Source organism: Rattus norvegicus, chromosome 1 (genome assembly GCF_036323735.1).
Source record: "Rattus norvegicus strain BN/NHsdMcwi chromosome 1, GRCr8, whole genome shotgun sequence".
NCBI lineage: Eukaryota > Metazoa > Chordata > Mammalia > Rodentia > Muridae > Rattus > Rattus norvegicus.
The window spans coordinates 161,841,039-161,863,786 of record NC_086019.1 but is presented as its reverse complement, the minus strand read 5'-3'; the positions used below and the strand labels follow the sequence as shown (position 1 = coordinate 161,863,786).

Sequence of the window (22,748 nt, the reverse complement as noted above, 5' to 3'; positions counted from 1 at the left end):
GTATATAACTGTAGGGTGTGTGTGTTTGTGTGTGTGTATAAGTGTAGGATGTGTATGTATAAGCATAATGTGTGTGTATGTGGTGTGTATAAAAGTGTAGGGTGTTATATGTGTATAGGGGTGTGCATATGTGTGTAGGGTGTATGTATATATATATGTGTGTGTGTAGGATGTATGTATGTGTGTAGTGTGTGTGTGTAGGATGTATGTATGTGTGTAGTGTGTGTGTAGGATGTATGTATGTGTGTAGTGTGTGTGTGTGTGTGTAGGATGTATGTATGTGTGTAGTGTGTGTGTGTGTGTGTGTAGGATGTATGTATGTAGTGTGTGTAGTGTGTGTGTATGTGTGTAGGATGTATGTATGGTGTGTGTGTGTGTGTGTGTGTGTGTGTGTGTGTGTGTGAATGAATGGGGGTCAGTTTTCTTCCTGGCTTTGGCTAAAGCCTGATTTCATTTTCAGGGCATTTGGGGGTCCTTGTTCTTCCTCGCTCCTGCCCACCAGCCTTCCCCGCATCGGCTCTGAAGATGCCACCTTCCTGACAGCCTCCCTGGTCTCATGGGTCTCATGCTGTCACAGCTCCATTCTCCTGGAGGCTCAGACCTCACTTGCTCTTTCCAGTAGCCTGCCTGTAGTGGGGCTGTCCCTAGCCCACTGTGGTCAGCCAGTGACTCAGGAAAGGCAAACTCTGGCCCTGAGAAGCCTTGGCTTACAGTGGTGGACAGGGCTTAGACATCTTGTCCTCCTCCGTCCTGTGGACACACGAGGAAGGGTGGTTTCATCATTCCTAGGACCAGCACACCTAGATGCAGGCCATAGAGCAGACTGCTGCGTTCGAATCTTAGCTCATCCTGCTCCGTGGCCCTGCACCAGTTGCCTTGCTCCTCTGTCCCTTGTCCTTGTCTATGACAGAGCTGCTAGTAGAACCCCGTCTTCAGGCGGGGTCCTCCTGCCCCAGCAGGGGTCAGTCCTCAGAGCTGCTTTGGGATGTTTTCTCTGAGGTAACTTGAGGTAGCGGCTAGATCCCAGGTGCCATTAAGTGCTGGATATGTTCCAGGTCAGAGCTGACAACCCTGAGGCTTCAGATGCAGGCAGAATGCTCAGGGCTGGAGGGAAGCTGATTCTGGAACTCTGTCTCCCCCAGCCTTCTTTCCAAGGCTGGGGTGGGCATGGCAGGAGGGTGTTCTGGGGCCCAGAGCCAGGCTGGTACAGCTGTGTAGTGGCAGGGAGAGCCCAGGCTGGGAGCCCAGCCAACCTGTTCTGCCCTATCTGCTCACTCCATTGTGCTTGACCTTGGGTATCTGTCTCATCTGGAGCGGGTGTCCTGTCAGTCACAGATCACTGATTGGGAGGTCCTGAGGTAGATGAGCAAACACTTTGATGTCATCTCCTTCTGCAGCCCTAGAGGCAGCAGGTGCTCTAGCTGTGAAGCCCCTCCCCCATCCTTCCTTCTTTTTGGGCGGTGGGGGGGGAGGGGTAAGGCGCTGCAGGTGCTGAGATACCACTCTCTCACACTGAGAAGCCAGGCGGGTGCAGTTGGTTGAAAGATAAGATTAGGGGGAAGCAGGACTGCTGGAGCTCAGCTTCCGGCTTGAGCTTCCTGAGAGTGGTCATGGGAACTAGAAGCAGGCTCCCTGGCTGGGTTTCCTGTGATCAGAGATAGCAGGACACAGCCCAGTGCCTTGGAGGAGCCACCATGCGGCTTGCCCTGGCTCTCCCATGGCCCCAGCTAGAGGTCCTCTCAGCTTCTGTCCTCGGGGAATTATTTATCCTGGCCCTGTATACAATTCTGGTTTTAGTTTTGTTTTTGTTTTCTGGGCAGATGTGTCCCAACACCCTATGAGATTCCATTATCCCATTTTCCAGAATACTCCACCACTGCTGGAGGCCACACATAGCCCTGTAGGGCCAGCATTTAAGGACTTGGAGGTACAGCGAGGATGAGCCTGTGTTTGCATCTTCATAAAGGCCTGCAGGAATTCAAGTTCTGCCTTCCAGGCTCGCCTGCCCTCTGCTGGCTGCCTGTGAAAAGGCCTCAGCTGCTATGTGTGACAGCAGAATCCAGAATCAAACCTAGTGACTCCAAATCCAGCAGAGGCTTCTAGCTCCCATTGTGTGCTGGAGACATTGGGTGTGGCTTTTCCTGGGGAGAGAGAGAGGGCACCGACAGACCGAAGGGCCCTGCCTTAGGCTACCCTGGGGGAACTGGTGAGTTTATGGGCTGCTTACAGGACCATGCGTGCCTTTGCCACCAAGAAGACCCATCCCAGTAAATTGTTTTGTGGTAGTGATGAGGACCTCAGGGTGGGAACACAGAGGTGACTCACAGCTGTGCCTGGTCCTTGCCTTGCCTGTGGCTGGTTTCCCATCCCCCACCCTGCAAACGCAGGGTTCCATCTGTGTCCAAACCTCTGAGACGCTTAGAGGCAAGCGTAATATGATGAAATCCTTTCACAGAGGTTGGCAGGATCTCTGAAGGTCTGCCGAATCCATTCCAAGAAAACACAAACGATTTGGGGGCTCATCAAGTAACAGAATATTGAAAATCAAAGCAAAACAAACAAAAACCTCCCGGGCTGTGTGGGGAGGCACGACCGCTTGTCCGATTGTTCCTTTAAAAGAGCAAGGATGCGGGCCACCTCGGTGGCTCGGCTGATAACGCGGTGGATAGTTGATCTCTGAGACCCATGTGAGGATGGGAGGAAAAAGCTGACTACACAGAAAGCCAGCTTTCTAACTTCACTACAAAGCAGAAGTTGTTCCCTGGGTTCCAAGCACGTACCAGTGCACACATGTGCTCCAGCACACATGCACATAACACATGCACACACAGGGATGATACTAGATTAATTAATTGTTTTTTTTTAAAAGAACAATGTTGAAATCAGGGTTCTATTTTATTTTGACTCTCTGTAACCCAGACTCATTTCCCATGAGCCATCTGGCTTTTATTTTTTATTATATATATATATATTTATTATATATATATTATATCTATATCTTATCTATATCTATATATATATCTATATATATCTACAGGCTACTGACAGGGCTTTAGGCTTAGTGATAGAGTTGAGATTTCTCAACTCCGTAGTCTCTCATTTTCCCCAGCCACACATGGCTGTCTTTACAGTTAGTGCAGGATGAGTCCCCACAATACACCCACCCCTGCCTACCCTCTTACAGGAGAGAAATGTATAAGCCAAATCTACAGTGGGTGTTAATTACAATCTACTCAGAACAAATTTAATGTCAACATTTTTCAACTCCATGGTTCCATTTCCTGATTCATTCATTACTCCCACCCACCTCCACATTTTCAGCATTTGCCACATTTGCCAGGAATCGAGGTATCTGTGACTCCACCATCCATCAAAGCTCAGAAGTTCTGTGTATCAGTAGGGGAAGCGAAAGATCCACGGATGATTGAGGGGCCTCTGTTGCCCTGCCTGGCCCTTACCTGCAGGGAATTCCCATGCCATTCCCCTTCCCCCAGGGCTCACCTGCGCCTCCCTGTCATTCACCCCTCTGCTGAACAAGTGCTCAGGCTTGAAGCCTTCAGGAGTCCAAACATGAATTTGACTTTGGCTCGTTTTCTTCCTTTAGGCGGGCTGGTTTCCTCTGGACAGACAACTCAGCCTCCCCTGCTTGTCTTGTCACTCTTAGCCAAGGTCACGCAGTTGTCACCACAGCTCTCTAAGAACCCCGTCCCGCATGTGCTGCTTTTGGAGATTGCGATATTAGTCTCTAACCAGTCCATTGGCTGTTTGGAGGAAGCCGGGTACCCATGTGGTGGGTCCCATACAACAAGGATACTGTCCCTTACCATGTAACACGGGCGTGCAAAGGAATGATGCTAAGTTCATTAATTTAATATTGTTTAATATAAAACTTTCAATGCTTAGTTTAGAATAATAACTTTTAAAATAAAATTAAGAATTAGAAATTAATTTAAAAGTTCAACTATTTTAACTTCTTAACTTTCTTATCACATGGAGGCCTATATACCCTGGGATTTTCCCGGGACGGTGCCTCAGACTGATTTTCCCTGGGCGTAGAAAGCTCTGCCTCAGTTATGTCTGAGGGCTCAGGCAACTGTCACTCGGTTAGGGGGCGTGTTACCCCAGAATTTTTCCCCCACAGATGATCTGTCTGTGGTTCTGTCTATTTTCTGTTTAACTACCACAGATTGTGTGACTTTTTCTGGGAGATATGAAGGAACTTCTGTTCACCCCTCATTGAGGGGGCATGGGCAGATCAAAGAAAGGGTTTTGTGCAAGCCAAACTCAGAACCAGTGGAGTCACAGGGGCAGGGGTAGTTCATAAGCAGCTACACCACCCGGATTCTCATCCCCAGTTACCTTAGGGAGCAGCAATTACATCATGAGGACTAGGGTAGGGAGCCTCGGGAAGATCCTGGGGTGACCTCTCAGGTTCTCTGATCTCAGGAGACGTGTGAGCCTCTCCCCTGGCCCCCTGCCCAAGGTAATGCTCAGCTAGCTCACGGGTCATCACATCTGCTGCTTCAATATGGAGATGATCTGTCAAGCCCAGAGAGAACAGCTCTATCACAGGCTCAACTTCTCATCTGTGAAATGGGCATAGTGTCAGTTCTCAGGGCCAGCAAGGTTGGATCATGGTGCCAGCACTATGTCAGAGTTATTAAGTTATATATGTCTTGGCGTGCCCCCTCCCCCACCTTCTCACCTCCTTAACTCAGCTCTCCGCTATGGGGAGCTAGGCCCTGATGGAGAGGGGGCCTGGATAGGCCTGCTGAAGGCAGACACACTCACAGCTCTAGGAAGACTTAATCTGGGTAGGGAAGGGAACCCCACACCTAGCCCTGCAGCATCCTGGCCCACATAGGAGTATTAGACTCTGAGGGGTCTGTGACTGTGTGCCTTGCTGCTCTCCTAGGCCGGGCCCATGCTGGTATTTGCTCCCTTAGAGATCCAGCCAGCATCCAGCTCCCAGCCAGACAGGGTGTCAGGCCTTGTGGGAGGCAGGGAGCTATAATTTCAGATTGTCTTTCAGTGCAGAAGCCAAAGCTGTACTCTTCCCACCCTGCAACACTCCCTCTGGGGCCTTCCAGGCCTGGAAACCCTGAAGAGCGGAGAGATGGGAAAACCAGACCAAGCTTCCAGGAACTGGGGGTGGGAGGACTGAGGACTGCCAGACATGACTCTGCCCAGCAGTTGCCCCAGACTGGTTCCAAGCATGTCCTGTGCCCCTACAGCCAGACGTGCTGCCCGTCTCCGTGGAACATCCAAAGGATTTCTGCCCCACTCGGACATTCACATGTCCTATGCTCTCACAAGTCCCTGTTCTTCTCTGGGCTCTCACTCCTCATCCTTAGAATGCAGTCACAACCTGTCACTGCCCGAAGCTCCTCCTTTGTGCTCACCATGGGTCCTTTGGGGGGGTTGTCACTTGACTGCACTGTGGCTGGTCTCAGGGGCCAGGTAGCCAGACAGGGAGATCCACTCAAGGCAAGAAGATGGTGGCCCAGGGTCCAGCACTCTGAGGTCCTTCCTCAGCCACCACTCCCCAGCACACCATAATGGAAAGAGGTTTCAGAAAGCTGGATGTAGGGGTCAGTTGGCCTTACCCTTCCCGTCAGTGGGAGAGGGGGCCAGTGAGTCCTTTTCCTTCCCTGGAGGAGCACCTGCGCCCTGGGTTTCTCACGTTGCTCCTCTGCCTCTGCAGGATATCTGCGATGATCCCCGGCTCTTCGTCGATGGCATCAGCTCGCATGACCTGCACCAGGGCCAGGTGGGCAACTGCTGGTTTGTGGCCGCCTGCTCATCACTCGCCTCCCGGGAGTCACTCTGGCAAAAGGTGAGGCCCGGGGACAGGCGGGTACGGGGCCCACGGCTCTCACTGCCCGACAGCTGTGGCCTCAGTGAGGCACATGGCTTCCCGACAGCCTGCTGCTGGGATGGACTGAGCATCGTGGTTGGTAGGGCTGGCCTCTCCTCAGTGCTCAGCCTGGGACCCCCAAGGTGATTCTGGTGAGTCTCTTCCCCACTACATCTGTGGAGCAGAGAACACTGTGAAATGCACACACTGCCTGTTGTATCTCGGTGTGGGGACACCACTCGGCGCTCAGTAACTGCTGAGTGACAGGGACTAAGTTGCTGTCTTTTTTCTGGGCCTCAACTTTCCCAGTTCAGCATGGTGCGGTCTAGATAGCTCCGTGTTTCGTGATTCCTGGGTTCATGATGTTGATGTCCTGGGCCAGGGACAAAGGTTTGGGGCTTGAAGGAGTGGGTCCTAGACCTGCCACTTGAACCTTTGTGGCAGTACTTGGCAGGACAACTTAAATACAATTCTTAAATACAGTTTTTAAAATAAACACCTTCCTGGGGAGAAGAGGCCATCTTCAGTTACATAGTGAATTCAAGACTAGTTCAGATGTATGAAACCATGTCTTAAAGCTGAGGAAGAAGAGGAGGAAGAGGAGGATGAAGAAGAGGAAGAGGAAGAAGAGGAGGAGGGACTGTTCTTATAGGACCCCTGGCAGTGTGGGTCTCAGTCAGTGATGACTACTCTGACCTGTATTACAATAATTATTATTTGTATAATCTAAAAGTGCTCCAGGCAGGGGAGATGGCTCAGTAGGGAAAGGCCCTTACTCTCAAGCCCGAGTTTGATCCATAGGACCCACGTGGTGGAAGGATAGAGTGGACTCCCACAATTGTCCTCTGATCTCAGTATGTACCCCTGATACATAAGTAAATAAATAAAAAAGTTTAAAAATTTAAAAAGAAGTGTTTCCATGAAACAGGGCACAGGAATTGGGTAAATATTTCCTTGTATTCTTAGGCATCCATTGGCCATCAGAGGGAGCTGTGTCCTTAGCCAAAGCCAAGACCTTGCATTCTGTTAGCCTCTCCTGACCCTGGACATGTATGCCCCTAGCCACCCAGTAGGTGTCTCTATGAGGGTCACAGCGACTCCCGTCATAGGCCCGTGGTGCTCACTTATAGTCCAGTGCTATGGAAAGTCCATGCTGGACAGCCTCACAGACTAGAGAGAGTATATGTCTGTTGTGGGAATCAAAGGCCAGAGCGGATTCAGACAGGAACCATTCTCTGGGTGGAGGGCGGCCCTCAAGGCCGCAGTCTCCAGCCCCTACTCTGAGCAAGGCCTGCGACTGGAGGGGCAAGAGGTCCTGTGTGCTGCTCTACCCTGCCACGTAATTGCCTGTTTATCTGAGTCTCCCCTCTAGAGGAGAGCTCCCCAGGGGCATAGCTAGTCCAGTCTGCCCCTTCCTACTGAGCCTGATGTGGTGAGCAGAGGGGGAACCCAGAGAGCTTGGGGGAGCAGAGGGCTGCCCCACCTTGAACCCAGTTCAGCCCTGTGGCTCCGAAGCTGACCTTGCTGCCCATTTCCCTGGGTGTCTGATAGACTGTAGCCTCCCCAGGGCTGGGGATGCGTTATCAGGCCTCCCAGGCCCCGCCCCCTATTTATCTAGTGGAGGAGGTGGCCTGATGGTTGGCAGGCCTGCTTCTCCTCAGTATGGAACCTCAGCCTCCTGCAGGGCTGAGAGTCCAACCACAGTGGTCTCCAGGAGTGTGGCCCAGGGGAAGCTGAGCAAGGCTGGGTGCTCTAGGCTAATTATGTTCTACCTCCGGGTGCTGCTGTGGTGACAGCCTCTGGTTCCCGCAAGAAGGCTCCGGGGAGCTCATTACTGTACTTTACATCCCCTACTGTCCCCACTGACTGGGCCCTGTTTGTTGTCACCTCTCTTGTTCTGTCCTGTTGCCCTGCAGAGCCTCCCCTGCCCTCCTCTGTTTTTTCCCTGGAAGGGCAGTAGGGGAGTCGCACCCTGAACCCCCACCCCCACCCCCAGCTGTACATTCCCAGTGCTGAACCTCAGATGCGATGTGTCATGCCTGGAACACTCTTTCCTTCCTCTAGGAAGCTGCTCCTTTATTCCTAGACCTCAAGATGACCTGGGGCTGGTAGGCCTGGCATTCAAAGCCTTCCAGGCCAAATTTGCTCTGGCTGCTAGTCACTAACCCTGGACCTCAGTGTGAACCTGACTCCACCCTAGGGACACATCCTGGGTGTTTGGAAGTTCCCTCCTTGCACACTTTGGTTCTGTCCCACTCTTCCCTTATGCATCGTGTGTTCTGCAAGGTTCCCTCTCGTAGGGGCTCCCAGGGCTTCAGTATGGTTTCCCTAAGGCAGAAAGCAGATTTGAGGTGACCAGGCCATGTGAACCCACAGTTAGGATGTGATTAAGTTAAATACTTGTCACCAGCAGCTTAGGCCAGATCCAAGGCTCTCCAGTGCCTGGTGCAGCCCCAAAGGGCGGGTGAGCCTGCTCCCTGCCCTCAGCTGCCTGGGAGTGAGGGGAGCCAGCTGGGGTCCTGGCTGGAGGAAAAAGTAGAAGTGACCATGAGGCAAAGCAAGAACATATATGTGCTGGGGGCAGGAGTGAGGCATGAGATCAACAGTCCTGAGTAGAGTTGGGAGAGCCAGGGGATATTGGGACCAAGCAATATTTTTTGTTTTCTGTTGAAATACTTCCCAGTTTTCAGGGATTACAGCAGGAGGATCTTAAGTTCAAGGCCTGCTTGACCACTCATTCAACCCTGTGTCAATACCAAGGAAAACAACAATGAGTTTCCCACGTCCCAGCTCAGGTCTCGGTTATGGATTGGGTCACCGAGAAGTGATGGACGGAGGGCTGAAGCGCGTATCCTGTGTGTACAGGGTGTTCTAGGGACTGGAAAATGTGATGTGCACAAAAGGCCCAAGGGACCTTCACCGTCCAGAGGCAGCGGCATTAGGGGTCTCCTTATTTCCTTCTAGTCTTTGCTGGAGCTGAGGGGTTCTCATAAACACGACTGCAGCCACAGATGCCGCTTTAGAGCGAGCGGCCTTTCTCCTGAGTTCTCACTGCCCTCCCACCTTGGGTGGCTTCTCACGGGGTCTGTCTGTGACTGACCTGTCATTCCTCCCTCACTGCCCACAACGTGCCACACAGCTCTTTGCTCTTGTAACCCCTCCTGCCTGCTCTGTCCATGAGTCCCCATCACAGCAGTCACATCCTCCACCCTAACTTCCTGCAAGATGTACCCCCTCTGCTTGGGAGGGGATCAGGCCTCCCTAGAGGTTTCATGGCCCTGGATCCTCATCAGGAGAGGCTGAGACCCTCTCCCTTCCCTCGGGATGTAGGGACCCTACTTCCTCCCCCTGCGAGTGGCTGTATAGATGCCAGCTCTCTTGGCCTTGGCGTCCGGTGTTGCTGTCCTTGCCAGCCCGCTGTGCTGGCTTGTGGCCAGACACAAAGTGCTTGCCACCTCTAAGTTCTCAGCCTTTCTGAGATAATTGTGTCTATAAGGTCTGCCCTCTGCCCTTGACCCCCATAGCTCTGGTCGTAGAACTTGGCATCTGCTCTATCCACGCTCACCTTAAACCACTCTGACGTACCCACAGCTTGTCTAGAACCCCTTTTCCTGACGTGCGTCAGAGACATTTCTGCTCACCTTCTAGGCCTCTGAGTCCCTTAATCGAATTGTCCTTGTCTGTCATTCATTCATTCATTCATTCATTCATCATTTCTGCTATCCATTCGGTTTTGTGAGCATCCCCTGAGCATGGCAAGGCCTGCTCTCATGGACCGTGATAAACAAGACAGAGACCTGCTCTGTCAAGGGGTCTGTCCAGCAGGGGTCTCTTAGGCACAGAACAAGAGCTGGAGTCACTTCAGTGGGAAAGCACACTGGCCTAGGCAGGGCTTGAACTTCCATGCCCAGCGGCTTCCTCACACACACCAGCCATCACACCACACGCTCATTTGCACTTATTCACACGTACACACACACACACACACACACACACACCACTCTTGTTCACACTCTCTCACACACACCACTCTCTCAAACACGTAAGCAATGATACAAATACAAGTCAGGCTGGCCATGTGGCTGGGTGGGAAAAGGAGCTTGTTGCCTAACAGTCTGCCTTCATTCCTGGGCCCCTAGAGTGGATGGAGAGAACAGACTCCCTCAGATTGTCCCCCGGCCTCACATGTCCAGACGTGCACATTTGCGCACTTGCGCACACACAATAATGAAAAAAAAAAATAAGATCCAATTGTAGTGCTGGAAGGACAGAAGCTGTCCCTTTCCAGAGAGTAAGGACCTCAACACCGGCCCTCAGGCACTCTCCTGAAGGCCAGCTGGGGAGCGGGCAGCTTGACTTCATCTTCCACCATAACTGCTTTCTGGAATTGCTGCTCGTGGCCCCAAGGGCTCACCCCAGGGTTTGAGTTTTTTTTATTTTCCTCAGCACTGGGAACTGAATCCAGAATCCTGTCCATGCTAGGTGAGCGCTCTACACTGATACCTCTGAGCTCCTCCTTTATCCTAAAACCCCCACTGGGGAGGCTGAGGCAGGAGGATTCTGAGATTGAAACCAGTCTAGGCAACTTCCTGAGATCCTGTCTTGAAATAAAAGGAACTGATCTAGGGGGGTTGGTTCAGTTATCGAGGCCTTAAGTTCAATTCCCGGTACTGCAAAAACAAACAAAATAAAACAGCCTGCTATGGTGACTCATACTTGTAAGCCCAGCATGTGGGAGGCTCAAGCAGAGGGGTTGCTGGGAGTTTGAAGCCAGACTGGATGGCTGCACGGTGAGACCTTGTCTCAAAACAACACAACACAAAACAAAAGCAAACAAACAAAGCAGGCAAGCTGCCCTTCATGCATTGTGGGGCCCTGTGCTGTTCATAACCCCAAAACCCCACTGTGCCCCACTGTGGCAATGGAATGTGCCTCTGGTCCCCGCCGTGTGTGTGTGTGTGTGTGTGTGTGTGTGTGTGTGTGTGTGTGTGTGTGTGTGTGAGAGAGAGAGAGAGAGAGAGAGAGAGAGAGAGAGAGAGAGACCCAGAGACAGCAGCATCTCTGTCTCCACCACTCAGAGGCACTCACAGACTCAGTTCTGCCATTTGTCCACATACACTGTCTGGGTTCCACCTCCCACTGACACTCGCCAGTATGTAGATCTCCAGCGTCCTCCCCGGCCTCACATCTCCCAGGGGAGGTGGAGGATCAGTTTAGGTGAAATACCTGGTAGGATTTTGGTGGCAGTGAGAGCCAGGCCCATAGCTATGTGGGGCAGTATGCGGTTGGATCAATCAGACCACAGCCTCTGGGAGCCGAGCCAGCCATCTGTCTGGCAGATGATTGGGGATTTGAGAGCTGCAGGTTCAGATGGGAGGTGACAGCTGGGCTGGGTCCTGGTGATGATAAAGGAGAGGGAGAAACCCAGGGCATCTGGCAGGGACTTCGAGAGAATGAGGTGGGGAGGAAGCAACCATGGTAAGTCGGCTTGGCTGACTACAGAGAACGAATGTATGCTACTGGTGCTGCCCCTCCCTGCCCCCTCTTCCTGGGCAGTCTCCAGTTACCTCCATGTGTCTGTCACCCCACCTGTCTCCCAACAGCCCTGTGGAGTATTCTGTTCTTCACAAACAAGCAAACCTCAAGCTTGCCACTAGCACTGTAGTCAAGGTGGTTGCCACAGCAGTTGATACCCATGCTCTGGTCCCCAAGGAGCCTGTCACCCTCCAGCCTGCCTACGGCACGGCTTTGCCACTTAGAAGGCAGTTGGACACACACTCATGTGTCCCCTGTTCTGAGAACTGGGTGGGGCCAGGAAGGCTGGAAAGGGAGGCGGGCCTTCAGGTGGCCTCTTCTCGTGGCACCTGAGGCTCCAGCCCACTTGATTCCCTGACGTCTGTGGCAGTGGTGGCAGTGGCAACAGCTGTAGCACTTGGGCCATGGCAGAGGACGGGCCACAGAAGCAGCAGCTGGATATGCCGCTGGTTCTGGACCAGGACCTGACTAAGCAGATGCGGCTCCGAGTAGAGAGCCTGAAGCAGCGCGGGGAGAAGAAGCAGGATGGTGAGAAGCTGCTCCGGCCGGCTGAGTCTGTCTACCGCCTTGATTTCATCCAGCAGCAGAAGCTGCAGTTCGATCACTGGAACGTGGTTCTGGACAAGCCGGGCAAGGTCACCATCACGGGCACCTCGCAGAACTGGACGCCAGACCTCACCAACCTCATGACACGCCAGCTGCTGGACCCTGCTGCCATCTTCTGGCGCAAGGAAGACTCCGATGCCATGGATTGGAATGAGGCAGACGCCCTGGAGTTTGGGGAGCGCCTTTCTGACCTGGCCAAGATCCGCAAGGTCATGTATTTCCTCATCACCTTTGGCGAGGGTGTGGAGCCCGCCAACCTAAAGGCCTCTGTGGTGTTTAACCAGCTCTGATGGCAGCCGTGGCTGCCCTGCCTTCGGCCCCAACTCTCCCTTGGCTGGACCTCCTAGCTCATGTGTATTTTGGAAACATTCTTCTAGCTGTTCCTTCTGTGCTCATCTTGGCTAGAGGTCCCCTGAGTGCTACACCCGCTCTTTTTCCCTGGTGTCAGTGCCACGGCTCACAGGGATGTCCCATGGCTTCATAGTCTAGAAGCTGGACGCTGCTACTCTAGACAGTAGAGGCCTTTTGGGTCCATGTGGCCAGAGGGATGAGCCTCTTGGCCACCTGCCATCTCTGCTTTATTGTGGTGAAGAACAGGATTGAGAGAGAAAAGAGACTGACCAAGAAATGCCAACGGCCATCATGATTCCTCCCTTTGGGGACAAGAGGCTGAGACTGGACAGGAACACCTTCCAGGGATCCGGGGGAGAAGGCTTTTCCCTGCTGGCCAAAGCTGGAACCAGGAGGTGAATACCCAGCTGCACATCGGCAGCAGGAAGGTGCTTCTTCCAGTGTTGGCATCAGCCCGCGGTGACCTTAGGGCCTTCCAGACACTTGGCGGGATGACAGCAGGGCTTGATCTGACTGGTTTTCCAGGTCTGGCCCCGGTTTTTATGGAGTCGTGAGAGAACGCGTAGAAACGGAAACAGCCCTAAGCTACCTATACTCATAAGTATATTGAGAAATAGCCTGACTGTATCTGTATGGATGTGTGCCTGAGAGCTATTCCTGGTCAGGCGTAAGGCTAACTCTAGTTTAATTGTTGAGCTGGTACTGGTTTGTGGGCTTGGTGGAAGTGACCCTGGCTAAGCCTTTCTTGGTACAGTGCTCTTTGAACTGGGGGACTGAGGCTCAAATGGTGAAGCAGAGAACTGCATTAGAGGGGTCCAGGACTTTGAGCTAGAAACACTTCCATTAGGAAGGCTGGCATTTGCTGATCACTGGTCATGGTGTTGTATCCTGCTGTCACCTCCCTGGGCATTTCCTAGCTGTTTTCCTGGAGTGAGGGCACATGGGTAAGGCTTGGGGGCAGTTATGATGCCTGACATCTGATGTGTGCTGGAGCTGTCCGGCTATGATGCCTAGTGCTGGCCTCAGAGGCTGTCCAGGACAGCCACTCAGCAAACTGACAGAAAAACTATGGCACAGTTATCAGCAGATTCAACCCTGCCCCAAGTCTCATTGTGCCTCACCCTGCACATCCTGAGAGCCTCTCATTGAGGAGAAGCCTCACCTGTCACCTAGCATCAGCCAGGGGCACCCCAGCAAAGCCCTCGACTCTGTCTCAAGGCTGCCTCCATTGGGGATACCAAGATCTGAAGGTAGGAGTTGTCCCGGTGGGTGGGTTGTTAGAAGGGCAAGCCCTAGCTTAGATTCAGGATTCTGGAGGCAGGAGATAGGCTGTGGTACCTACCGGTCTCTTCTACTGGTGCCTCTGCACTGGCCAGTGCTTCTGCACTTTGCTGACTCTAGGGAGCCATACCTAGACAGACCTACCTTTCTGCTTCTCTTTCTGCCTCTCCCTACAGCTTTAGAGACTCCTTTCACACTGCCAGACCCCCAATTCTGTCTCACTCCATTTGCCCTATGGGGACAGTTGTGTCTCTGCTGTGCCTGTCACACAATAAAGACTGTATGCCCTCCCCTCTGTGGTGTGGTGTGTGCATCTCCATGTGGGGGTTTGTTTATCTTGCTGCAAGCCCATAGCATCAGAAACCTTCTCTCGTGGGCCCCGTGGTTCTGAGGAACTCCACTCTGCCAGCCTTAAGGTTGAGCAGTGAGCTCGCTCTCTCATCAGTTTCACCCGTCATAGGTCTCCTGGCTGTCATGCAGGTCCCTGTCCAGCATTCAGGTAGGGTGTGAAAGAGCACGCTGAGGCTATGCTTGGGGCAGAGGAGGGTAGTGCACAGGACTGATACCAATTTAGCCTGGTTTTGGTCACTGCCTGGCTGTGTCCTCTAGAAGCCCTTGACCTTCTCCTGGACTGACCTTCCAAATAAGAGTCTCTGGTTCTATGCCATGTCTCAGAAAGTTTCTCCTCTGATCATGGCATTGGGGTAGCTGACAGTGACATCACCTTAGCACCCCACTGATCTTTCATGGTTCAGCCCTCACCGTCTCCCGTATTCACCTATCTTTGGATAGGGACAACTGAGGTCCAGTGGAGGAGGCCACCATCCTGGGGTGTGGAGGGGTGGACTGGAAGTCAAACTCTCAGCTCTTGGACCTTTACTCTCACAACTGAAAGTATGCTCTCCCACCTCTTCTGAGGACCTAGGTGTATTAGGATGACTTCCTACAGAGAAAGAGGTAGCAATGAGGTTACACATTAGAACTGGAACCCAGGGTTGGGGATTTAGCTCAGTGGTAGAGCGCTTGCCTAGCAAGCGCAAGGCCCTGGGTTTGGTCCCCAGCTCCGAAAAAAAAAAAAAAAGGAAAAAAAAAAAAAAAAAGAACTGGAACCCAGAGTGTTCCATGGTTGACTTGCAAATGTTCCTAGCTTCCGTGCACTCCAAGTGGGGTCTCCCTCAGCTTTTGTTACCTTGCCCCTTACTCATCAGAGACACCCCCCTATGCTGCCTCCTCGTGGCCCAGAGGCCGTGTTCTTACATGGCCCTCCCCAATGCCTCTACCATTTTATCCAGCCAGCCTTGAGGCTGCTGGCCTCTGAGAGAGGCAATGTTGAGAAGAATCCAGCTTCCAGGGGCCATGACTGCAGTGGTCTGGTCCTACCCCCAGAAAGCATCCAATGGAAACTGCTAGGAATTGTGGAGCGAGGAGTCCCGCTATTCTGGACCCTGTATCTGCCAGAAAGCCAGTGTCTCTGTAGCTGTCGGGCTCTCTTTGCCAGCCACTGACCTGCTCTGTGGCCCCAGGCAACCTTTCTGGGCTGTATCCTACCTGGTAGTCAGCACTGCTCCCCTTACAGGTTGCCGGTAAGGTCAACTGAAGATTGTCAGTAAAGCTAACACCCTGGAAAGTGGCTTGTTCTCTAGTGGTCTGTTGTCCCTGTTGGAAGGTCTACTCACTGAACAGGAACTTAAGGTTCAGAGAGGTGAAGGACATTGCCTGAGACTGCACAGCAGGTCGATGCTCATGGCGGCTGGTGTTGTGAGGGCGTGAGTTCTTCCCATTACAGTTAGGCTCAGATGTCCCAGCTGAAGGGATTGCTGACCATCCCACTGTGCCTAGAGAGGGGAAGACCAGTATTCCCCTGCCTCATGAGCAGGAGTCACTGTGGCCCACCCTGGGCTCTGGACACACTGTTCCAGGGGCACAGAGATGGTACATCACTTCCTGTCTCTCCATTCACTGTATCTGAATGTGAAATCGGAAGCTAAGACTCGAGGAGTCCCACAGCAGGGGCTACTAAGTTCAGGACTCAAAAAGGCCTGGGCCTCACATTACCCAACTCAAGCAACACAGAATGCCCCTGGCAACCCCCACCCTGCCGTATCAACAGGATTGCTCGGAAATGCCCTAAGCTAGCCCTGTGGCTCTAAGGCAGAGGTCTGAAAAGCTCCTGCTGTCCCCCATTCATCACACTCGTTTTCGTTGCTCACACCACACACAGGTCCTGGCTCTTGACCCCCAAGGCCGGTGTACACAGGGTTGGGTGCTGTCCAACGGGGATTCCAGTCAGGCACCTGAGCCTGGGAGCATTCCAGGAAACTCAACAGCAGAGGATGCTGTGGAACACCCTCTCTCTGCTGAGTGGTTTCCATTCAGGGCCTGTGAGGAGCTCTCCATCCCATAGCCCTTCAGTTTAAGATTCTGAACACATCTGTCTGTCTGTCTGCCTGCTGCCTGCCAGCCTGCATGTCTGTCTGTCTTTCTCTCTGTCTCTGTCTCATACACACACAGAGATAGACAGAGAGACAGAGAGAGACAGAAAGACAGATACACATATAGAAACGTCAGACAGAAACAGATTCAGAAACAGAAACATATACACACACACACAGAGAGACAGAGAGAGAGACAGAGAGACAGAGAGAGAGAGAGAGAGAGAGAGAGAGAGAGAGAGAGAAAGAGAGAGGGAGAGAGAGAGAGAGAGAGAGAGAGAGAGAGAGAGAGGTAGTGTTGGAGATTCTTGCTGACTCTGGGAGGGAGGTTGCCCAGGAGCTGTCTGCCTCCTTGTCCCTAGGTTCTCAGACTGATGTGTCAGCAGATTCCATAACCCTGTACAGTGTGTGAGGGTCCCCATGGCATTCTGTTACCATCCTTGTAGCAGGCCTGGAGTTGAGGGTAGGAGAGTTAGGGGCCTCACTCTGACCAGCGTTAGCATTTTCTAGTGAGCTTTGGTCTGGGCCAGGCCCTATGTTAGGTGCTAGGGACCCGAGGAGGAACATCATTGAGAGGGCTGTAGGGGAGGAGACTAGTGCTGGGGACCAAGAGGGTTGACAGCTGCCTGGTCAGCTCTCAGGGATAAAGGAAGGGGCAGTGCAGACACAACCAGGACACCCCACGAGGTGTCATGAAGAGTTCTGCAGTCATGGTAGGGTTGTTTGTTGTTTCTTTTGGTCTTGTGATTTTTTCAAGACAGAGTTTCTCTGTGAAACAGAGCCCTGGCTGTCTTGGACTTGTTTTGTAGACCAGGCTGACCTCAAATTTACAGAGATTTGTCTGCCTCTGCCCCCAGAGTACCAGGATTAAAGGCATGTACCACCATGCCTGGCTAGTCATAGTAGATTTCTCTGGAGCCTGGAAGGAGATGCTGGGCCATGAGGTGACAAGATGAACAGTGTCTCCCACTTCCCTCCTTAGGGCTCCCACCGGCAGGTCAGGCACTGGAGTCTCTGCTGACATGTAGAGACCACGGAACATCCCCCACAGCAGCCACTTTCAGTCCCCCTGGATCTCTACGCCTCTCCCCTCCCCACCATCACTTCATCCACAGACGCTGACAGGTACAGTTCTAAAAGAGAGGGACTCATTAGGGCTGGAGAGATGGCTCCAAGATGGCTTCAAGAGTGACTGTTGATTTCCCGGGGACCCGAGTTTGATTCCTAGTACACGCATTGTGACTCACAACCATCTGTACCTCCTAGCTTCTACAGGAGCCAGGCATGAAGTAGTACACAGACATACATACAGGCAACATACCTTATGTTAATATATTACAACTTTTAACTTACAATTAACTTTTAGCATAATATGTATATATACATATATACATACGCACACACGCACACATATATATTTACTATAATACTAATAGGTAACTAAAATATTTTAAAGTAGTCCAAGATGTTTGGAACCCCAAATTCCAGACTTCAGGATTTTTTGGTATTTATATATACTTTTCTCACTGAGCATTCCTAATCTGAAAACCCCAAATCCACAGCTCCAAACTTAAAAATCTTCCAAAAATCTTCAGATTTGGGAGCTTCAGTTTCAGATTAGGGGCGCCTACCTTGAGTGACTTAATACATAGCAAGCGCTCTAGTTTCAAGGACACGCAGGGTTGGCAGTCTGCTTACATGGGATCCAAACTCCACAATAACCAGGCAGAGTCGCCCTTTCTTTTGTTCATCTTCCCTGCAGTTTATTTATTGAGGGTCATTCGTTGTGGATTGTGTTGGCTGTCCCCTCATGGGGCTGTGAGTGACATGCGCTGGCTTTTGCATTCTGTAACGTGCATCTGTCCCAGTGACTCGATAAGATTTAGTGGCTTGTTGTTTGTTTTGCTTTTGTTTTTTACCTTCAGAAGTTACATCTTGCCCTCTTCTTCCCCTCTCTCCATGTGTGTCTGTGTGTGTGTGTGTGTGTGTGTGTGTGTGTGTGTGTCTGTGTGTATGTATGTGTGTCTGTGTGTGTATGTGTATGTGTGTCTGTGTGTGTGTGTCTGTGTGTGTATGTGTGTGTGTGTCTGTGTGTGTGTGTATGTGATGTGACGTAACCACTGAATGAACCTTTATTAGGTTTTGTTCTCTTTTTCAGACAGGGTCTCATTTATGCAGCCGTCCTAGAGCTGACTGTGCTGCCCTGTAGGATTTCTGTTCACCCGTCTTCCACCTCCTGAGTGCTGGGATTCCAGGCATGAGATGCAACACCAATTTGGTGCTGGAGAGCCAACCCAGGTGTCCTATACCTTAGGCAAGCACTGCTCCAGTGAGCTACATTCCTAGCCCTTAAGAGTTCTTTGAAACAGGGTCTAGCCCAGGCAAGCCTGAAATTTGGTCTCAAGCTCCCCAACCTCTGCCCCACAACCCAACGCTAGGGTTTTATGCCCACAACCACTAATGCATCCATGGTTTCAAAATAAAAGCGATCCAATATCACCTTTCCTTCCTCATTTATTACCTAGGAATGTTTTTCCAGGCAGAGACCCCTTCCCTTGCTGTTTGGTTGCCCTCTGGTATGGTGTACAGAAAAAGCAGGGGCTGTGTTTCATTCTGTAAATCCCCATCTCAGGAAGTAAGCCTATCCACTCCTCCCCTCCAGTAGTGACTGCTGGGCGTCACTGTGACCTGGTGGGCTTGAACATGCTCACTGCGCTCAGTGCATTGCCATCCCCCGCCCCAAAGCTCAGGCAAGTTCTGTTCACGCAGCTTCCTCAGTCTTTTGGCTTGGCTCAGCGGCCTCCTTGACTTGTGGCAGAGCCAGATGTGGCACATGGATAGATGTGTCTGGACCCTCTCCTCCCACACCGTCGCCCGGCAGGCAGCAGAGGGTGAAAAGCTACCGTGGAGCCCACCCCACACTAATTCTAATGGCTTAGATGCAGGAAGGCAAATTGAGGCCTCCAGAGATTCTGACTCTGCCCTGGAGCCCCATTAGCTTCTTCTTGGGCCACAGTGGGCTCAGTGCCAAAACCCTGAGTTTGACTAATGATCCTTCAGGTCCCAGCATACCTCCCCATGCCCTTCGAGGGCTCCTCCTCCTCCTCCCTTCCCTGCAGTCCAGAGCACCCAGTGTAGAGTGTCTGGGGAGGAGGCAGCAAGCCAGGCCCGTGGTGTGGCTCTCTGCCATTGGTATGGTTCTGTCTCCTTGGCAGCTTCTCTGGACTCCAGTTTCCCCATCTGTGCAGTAGGATGACCCACCTTGTATAGGCCCCACTTTTTACCCAGTGCTCTATCTTCAAGGCAAACTGGGAAGTCAGGGCAAGGGGCCAGAGCAGAGGCCAACCTGGGAGCTTTTATTTCAAAAGGCCACAGAGTTGGCTGCAGTCAGAGGTAAGGAGAGGAAAGGAAGCAGCCAGTAATACTGGACCATGCCTGGGTACTGACCTGGGCCCAGGTTGCTAAGTCTATATTGGAACTCTGTAGGAGCCTCTGCCATCCACTTCCCAGAGCATCCTCCTGCATAGCTGTGAGATGGGGACACTACAGGAAACAGCTGGCTTGTGCCTGTCACCTCACAGAGCTCCTCACAGAGTGGTGGTAGTACCTCTCCCCGGAGTTGGCATCTTCATATCTTAGCTTCCAGTGTCTCACCAGAGACTATTCTCTTTTGCTTACATCCCTGTTGATAGTATAAGCGTATAAACAACATATCCCTAAAGAGCGTGTGGGGGCAGGGTGTGGGGGGAATGGAGGCTCCGGCCAGCACAGCCTCTCAGTTAAGGCTGCAGCTCTTCGACAATCCCGCCTGCATACCTGGGCATTGATCCACAGTGACTTTCTTCTAGAAGGAACTGCCTGTGCTCCATGTGGAGCTCAGCTGTGCTTAGGTCATAGTCAACAGAGTTAGCCAGTCACCCCAGCATGGAGAGCTGAGGCGTTCCCCCTTCTCTGCCCGATTCTTGGGGTTCAGATGACCTCTATTTGTCCTCGTGTCTTTGGGAAGACACTTGTGTCAACTCTTGGAGTGTATGCTCAGAGCTGAGGTAGCTCCAGGGTGCTCCGTTTTCTCCCCTCCACCCAACATGTGCTCCCTTGTGTCTTCCTCTACCACCAGCCTTGGGCTTCTTCAGGGCTTGTATTATGCCTGGGTCATCTTGGTCCTCAATGTCTCACGTGACTCTGAGCCCACACAGTAGTTCATAAACTGCAAAGTAACTCATCTGTAAATGCACAGGCCTGGGTTTGAATCCTAGTCTCAAACCCAGATCTACCTGCCTCCAAAGCACACGTTTTTATTGTTGTTTTCATGACTCTGTGAGCTCTGGATAAGCGACTTGTCCTCTCAGAGCCTTAATCATCTGTTAAGCTGAGGTGGGTATTAGCAATCTCCCCATGGAGCTACCGTGAAAATTACATTGTGTCAGGCCCTGGCCAGTTGCAAGGAGCTTCATAAATACTAGATGCTAGAGTCCTAATGCATGTCTGCCAGTTTATTCATTCAGTCAACAAATGTGTGATACACACGCCCCTGTGCTTGGTGGAAGGGAGCAAGTAAATAGCCTTGCCCGCAGAGAGCTGACCCCGCAGAGGTAGCAGCAGACTTCGGGTGAAGGGCTCCATAGGCACTTGAGATTGTAGAGAAATGCTTAGCCTGGAGGCTGAGGGATAGATAGGGGTCCTTGTCTGGTCTAGAGTTAGGGAGGGCTTCCTGGACAGTGAAGTGGCCACTGATGGAGGAAAGTGAGGAATGGGGCAGGGAACTGGACTGGGAACCGTGAGAGAGTAGAGAAATGAGGCTGGGTGGGGAATCACCACAGGGGAGTGGCGCCATTTTGTTTGCCACTGCACGAGGACCAGAGTAACTGTGGGTTACAGTGTCTTGGAACCAGAGATGGTGAGGGGTGGTGCTGTTGGGAAGCCAGAGGAAGGCAGGAACTGGGAAGAGCTGCTTAGGTGGAGAGGGAGACAGAAGAGTCTGTCATGGCTGCTGGATTCCATCAGGGCCGACCTGGATGGCTGAGGGAGGGGAGCCTGTGGGATCTTGCACGACCGTGGCTAGAAAGGGCCTGGCACAAGTCCCACAGTGTCATGCAGTGCTGGGATGGACTCCGGTACTCCCGTCCTGTTTCTCTGGCCACATGTTCCCCTCTTTTCTCAGAAGCCAGATGTCTCTCAATGCCTCCATTCTCCCCACCTAGGTCATCCCAGACTGGAAGGAGCAGGAATGGAACCCCGAGAAGCCCGACAGCTATGCTGGCATCTTCCATTTCAACTTCTGGCGCTTTGGGGAGTGGGTGGACGTGGTCGTCGATGACCGGCTGCCCACAGTCAACAACCAACTCATTTACTGCCACTCCAACTCGAAAAATGAGTTCTGGTGTGCCCTGGTGGAGAAGGCCTATGCCAAGTAGGTGTGGCTATGGCCAGGCGGGGTGGCCAGGTGGGTTGACCAGGTGCAACTGTCTGAGTAGGATGCCCAGACTGAGTGGCCAGGCCAGTTGGGCTGCTGATGGGCCCCGTGGGCCTTTAGGAAAGGCTCCCATGACAGAGAGGTGAGGGGCTGGTGCCTAGCACACAGCAAAGTCAAAGTCTAGGCCCAAGAACCTTGCCGACTCGCTCTGTTATCGGTGCGGTGGAGACCTGGGAGAAAGCAGGCCCCCTGCCACAGTTGGGCAGACTGACACTCATGTACGGCAGTGGATCTCACCCTCGAGCACACACTGCTGAACTCCCTTGGGAGCCTTTCCTGCGATGTGGCCCCTGACATCTGGTCTGGATGATGGAGCATGGGCCAGATGCCTGTCGTCCTCTTGTAGGACCTGGCACAGAATGAACACCAGCCAAGCTGGAATACCAGTTCTAGCACTGAGGTGTAGAACATTTGGGGACAGGAATGCCAGCTGGTTCCAGCCAGCTTGGAAGGAACCTCTCCCTGGGTCCCCTTCCGAGGTCTTTAGAGGTTGTTCATGAAGGGGTCGGAGGTGGCAGGGAGCGTGAGAGGAATCACAAGTGTGAGTTTAAGAGCCTGTGTGGAAGAGAGAAAAAGAATTAGAAAGACATATGCAGGGAAAGACACCTGTGGATTTGACCCTGAGAAAGCAGAGCTGGTCCCTTGGTGGCCATTGTGTTTCTACTACCTCCAGTGGGGCCTTGGTGTCAGGCCTCCTGCTGGCTAGGCAGCACTGTCACTCAGCTACAATTCCAGCTCTTGATTTTGTTCTTAGTTTTATTGATCACACACACACACACACACACACACACACACACACACACACACACACACACCACAAAAACAGGCAAACACAGAGTACTTCTCTCTAAGCCCCCTTCATTGTCCAGTAACTGCTGCCCTCAATGCTGTCACCATTGCCCACATCCAAAATCTTTGCACATCCCTCTCTAGCAGAAATTCTTCCCCATTAAGCAATAACTCCCTTTCCCCTCCTGTGGCCTGGTGAAATCCTATTCTTCTTGCCTGTTTCTACCTATTCTGGGTACCACGTATGCAGGGGCTCCTGCGATTGTTTGTTCCTCTGTGTCTGGCTGCTTTTACTCAGCGTGATCATGTCAAGGTCTAGTCACATGACAGCCTATTCCCCACTTCTGTTCACTGCTGAGCAATGCTGAAACACTGCGGCTCCAAGTCTGACCTCCTCAGTCTGCAGATGGACTCCTGGGCAGCA

At 52.2% G+C, this 22,748-nt stretch overlaps 2 protein-coding genes across 5 annotated transcripts in view; both read left to right on the top strand.

The window, feature by feature from the left end:
- Nucleotides 1-22,748, top strand: part of Capn5 (calpain 5) — a 56,669-nt gene that overhangs the window by 20,356 nt on the left and 13,565 nt on the right. For 3 of the 4 annotated variants that reach the window (NM_134461.2, XM_063277344.1, XM_063277369.1), the window contains exons 3-4: nucleotides 5,705-5,836; nucleotides 21,264-21,472. In NM_134461.2, the coding sequence (NP_604456.2) occupies nucleotides 5,705-5,836; nucleotides 21,264-21,472 (341 nt within the window). The remainder of the gene's footprint in view (nucleotides 1-5,704; nucleotides 5,837-21,263; nucleotides 21,473-22,748) is intronic. The other variant, XM_063277401.1, reaches the window with a different exon arrangement.
- Omp (olfactory marker protein) lies at nucleotides 11,738-12,288 on the top strand. Its single transcript, NM_012616.1, has one exon. The coding sequence runs from the start codon at nucleotides 11,797-11,799 to the stop codon at nucleotides 12,286-12,288; it is 492 nt and encodes a 163-aa protein (NP_036748.1). The 5' UTR covers nucleotides 11,738-11,796.

Excerpts from the sequence above, each read along its gene's own strand:
- Omp (NM_012616.1), top strand. The coding sequence starts at position 11,797 with ATGGCAGAGGACGGGCCACAGAAGCAGCAGCTGGATATGCCGCTGGTT.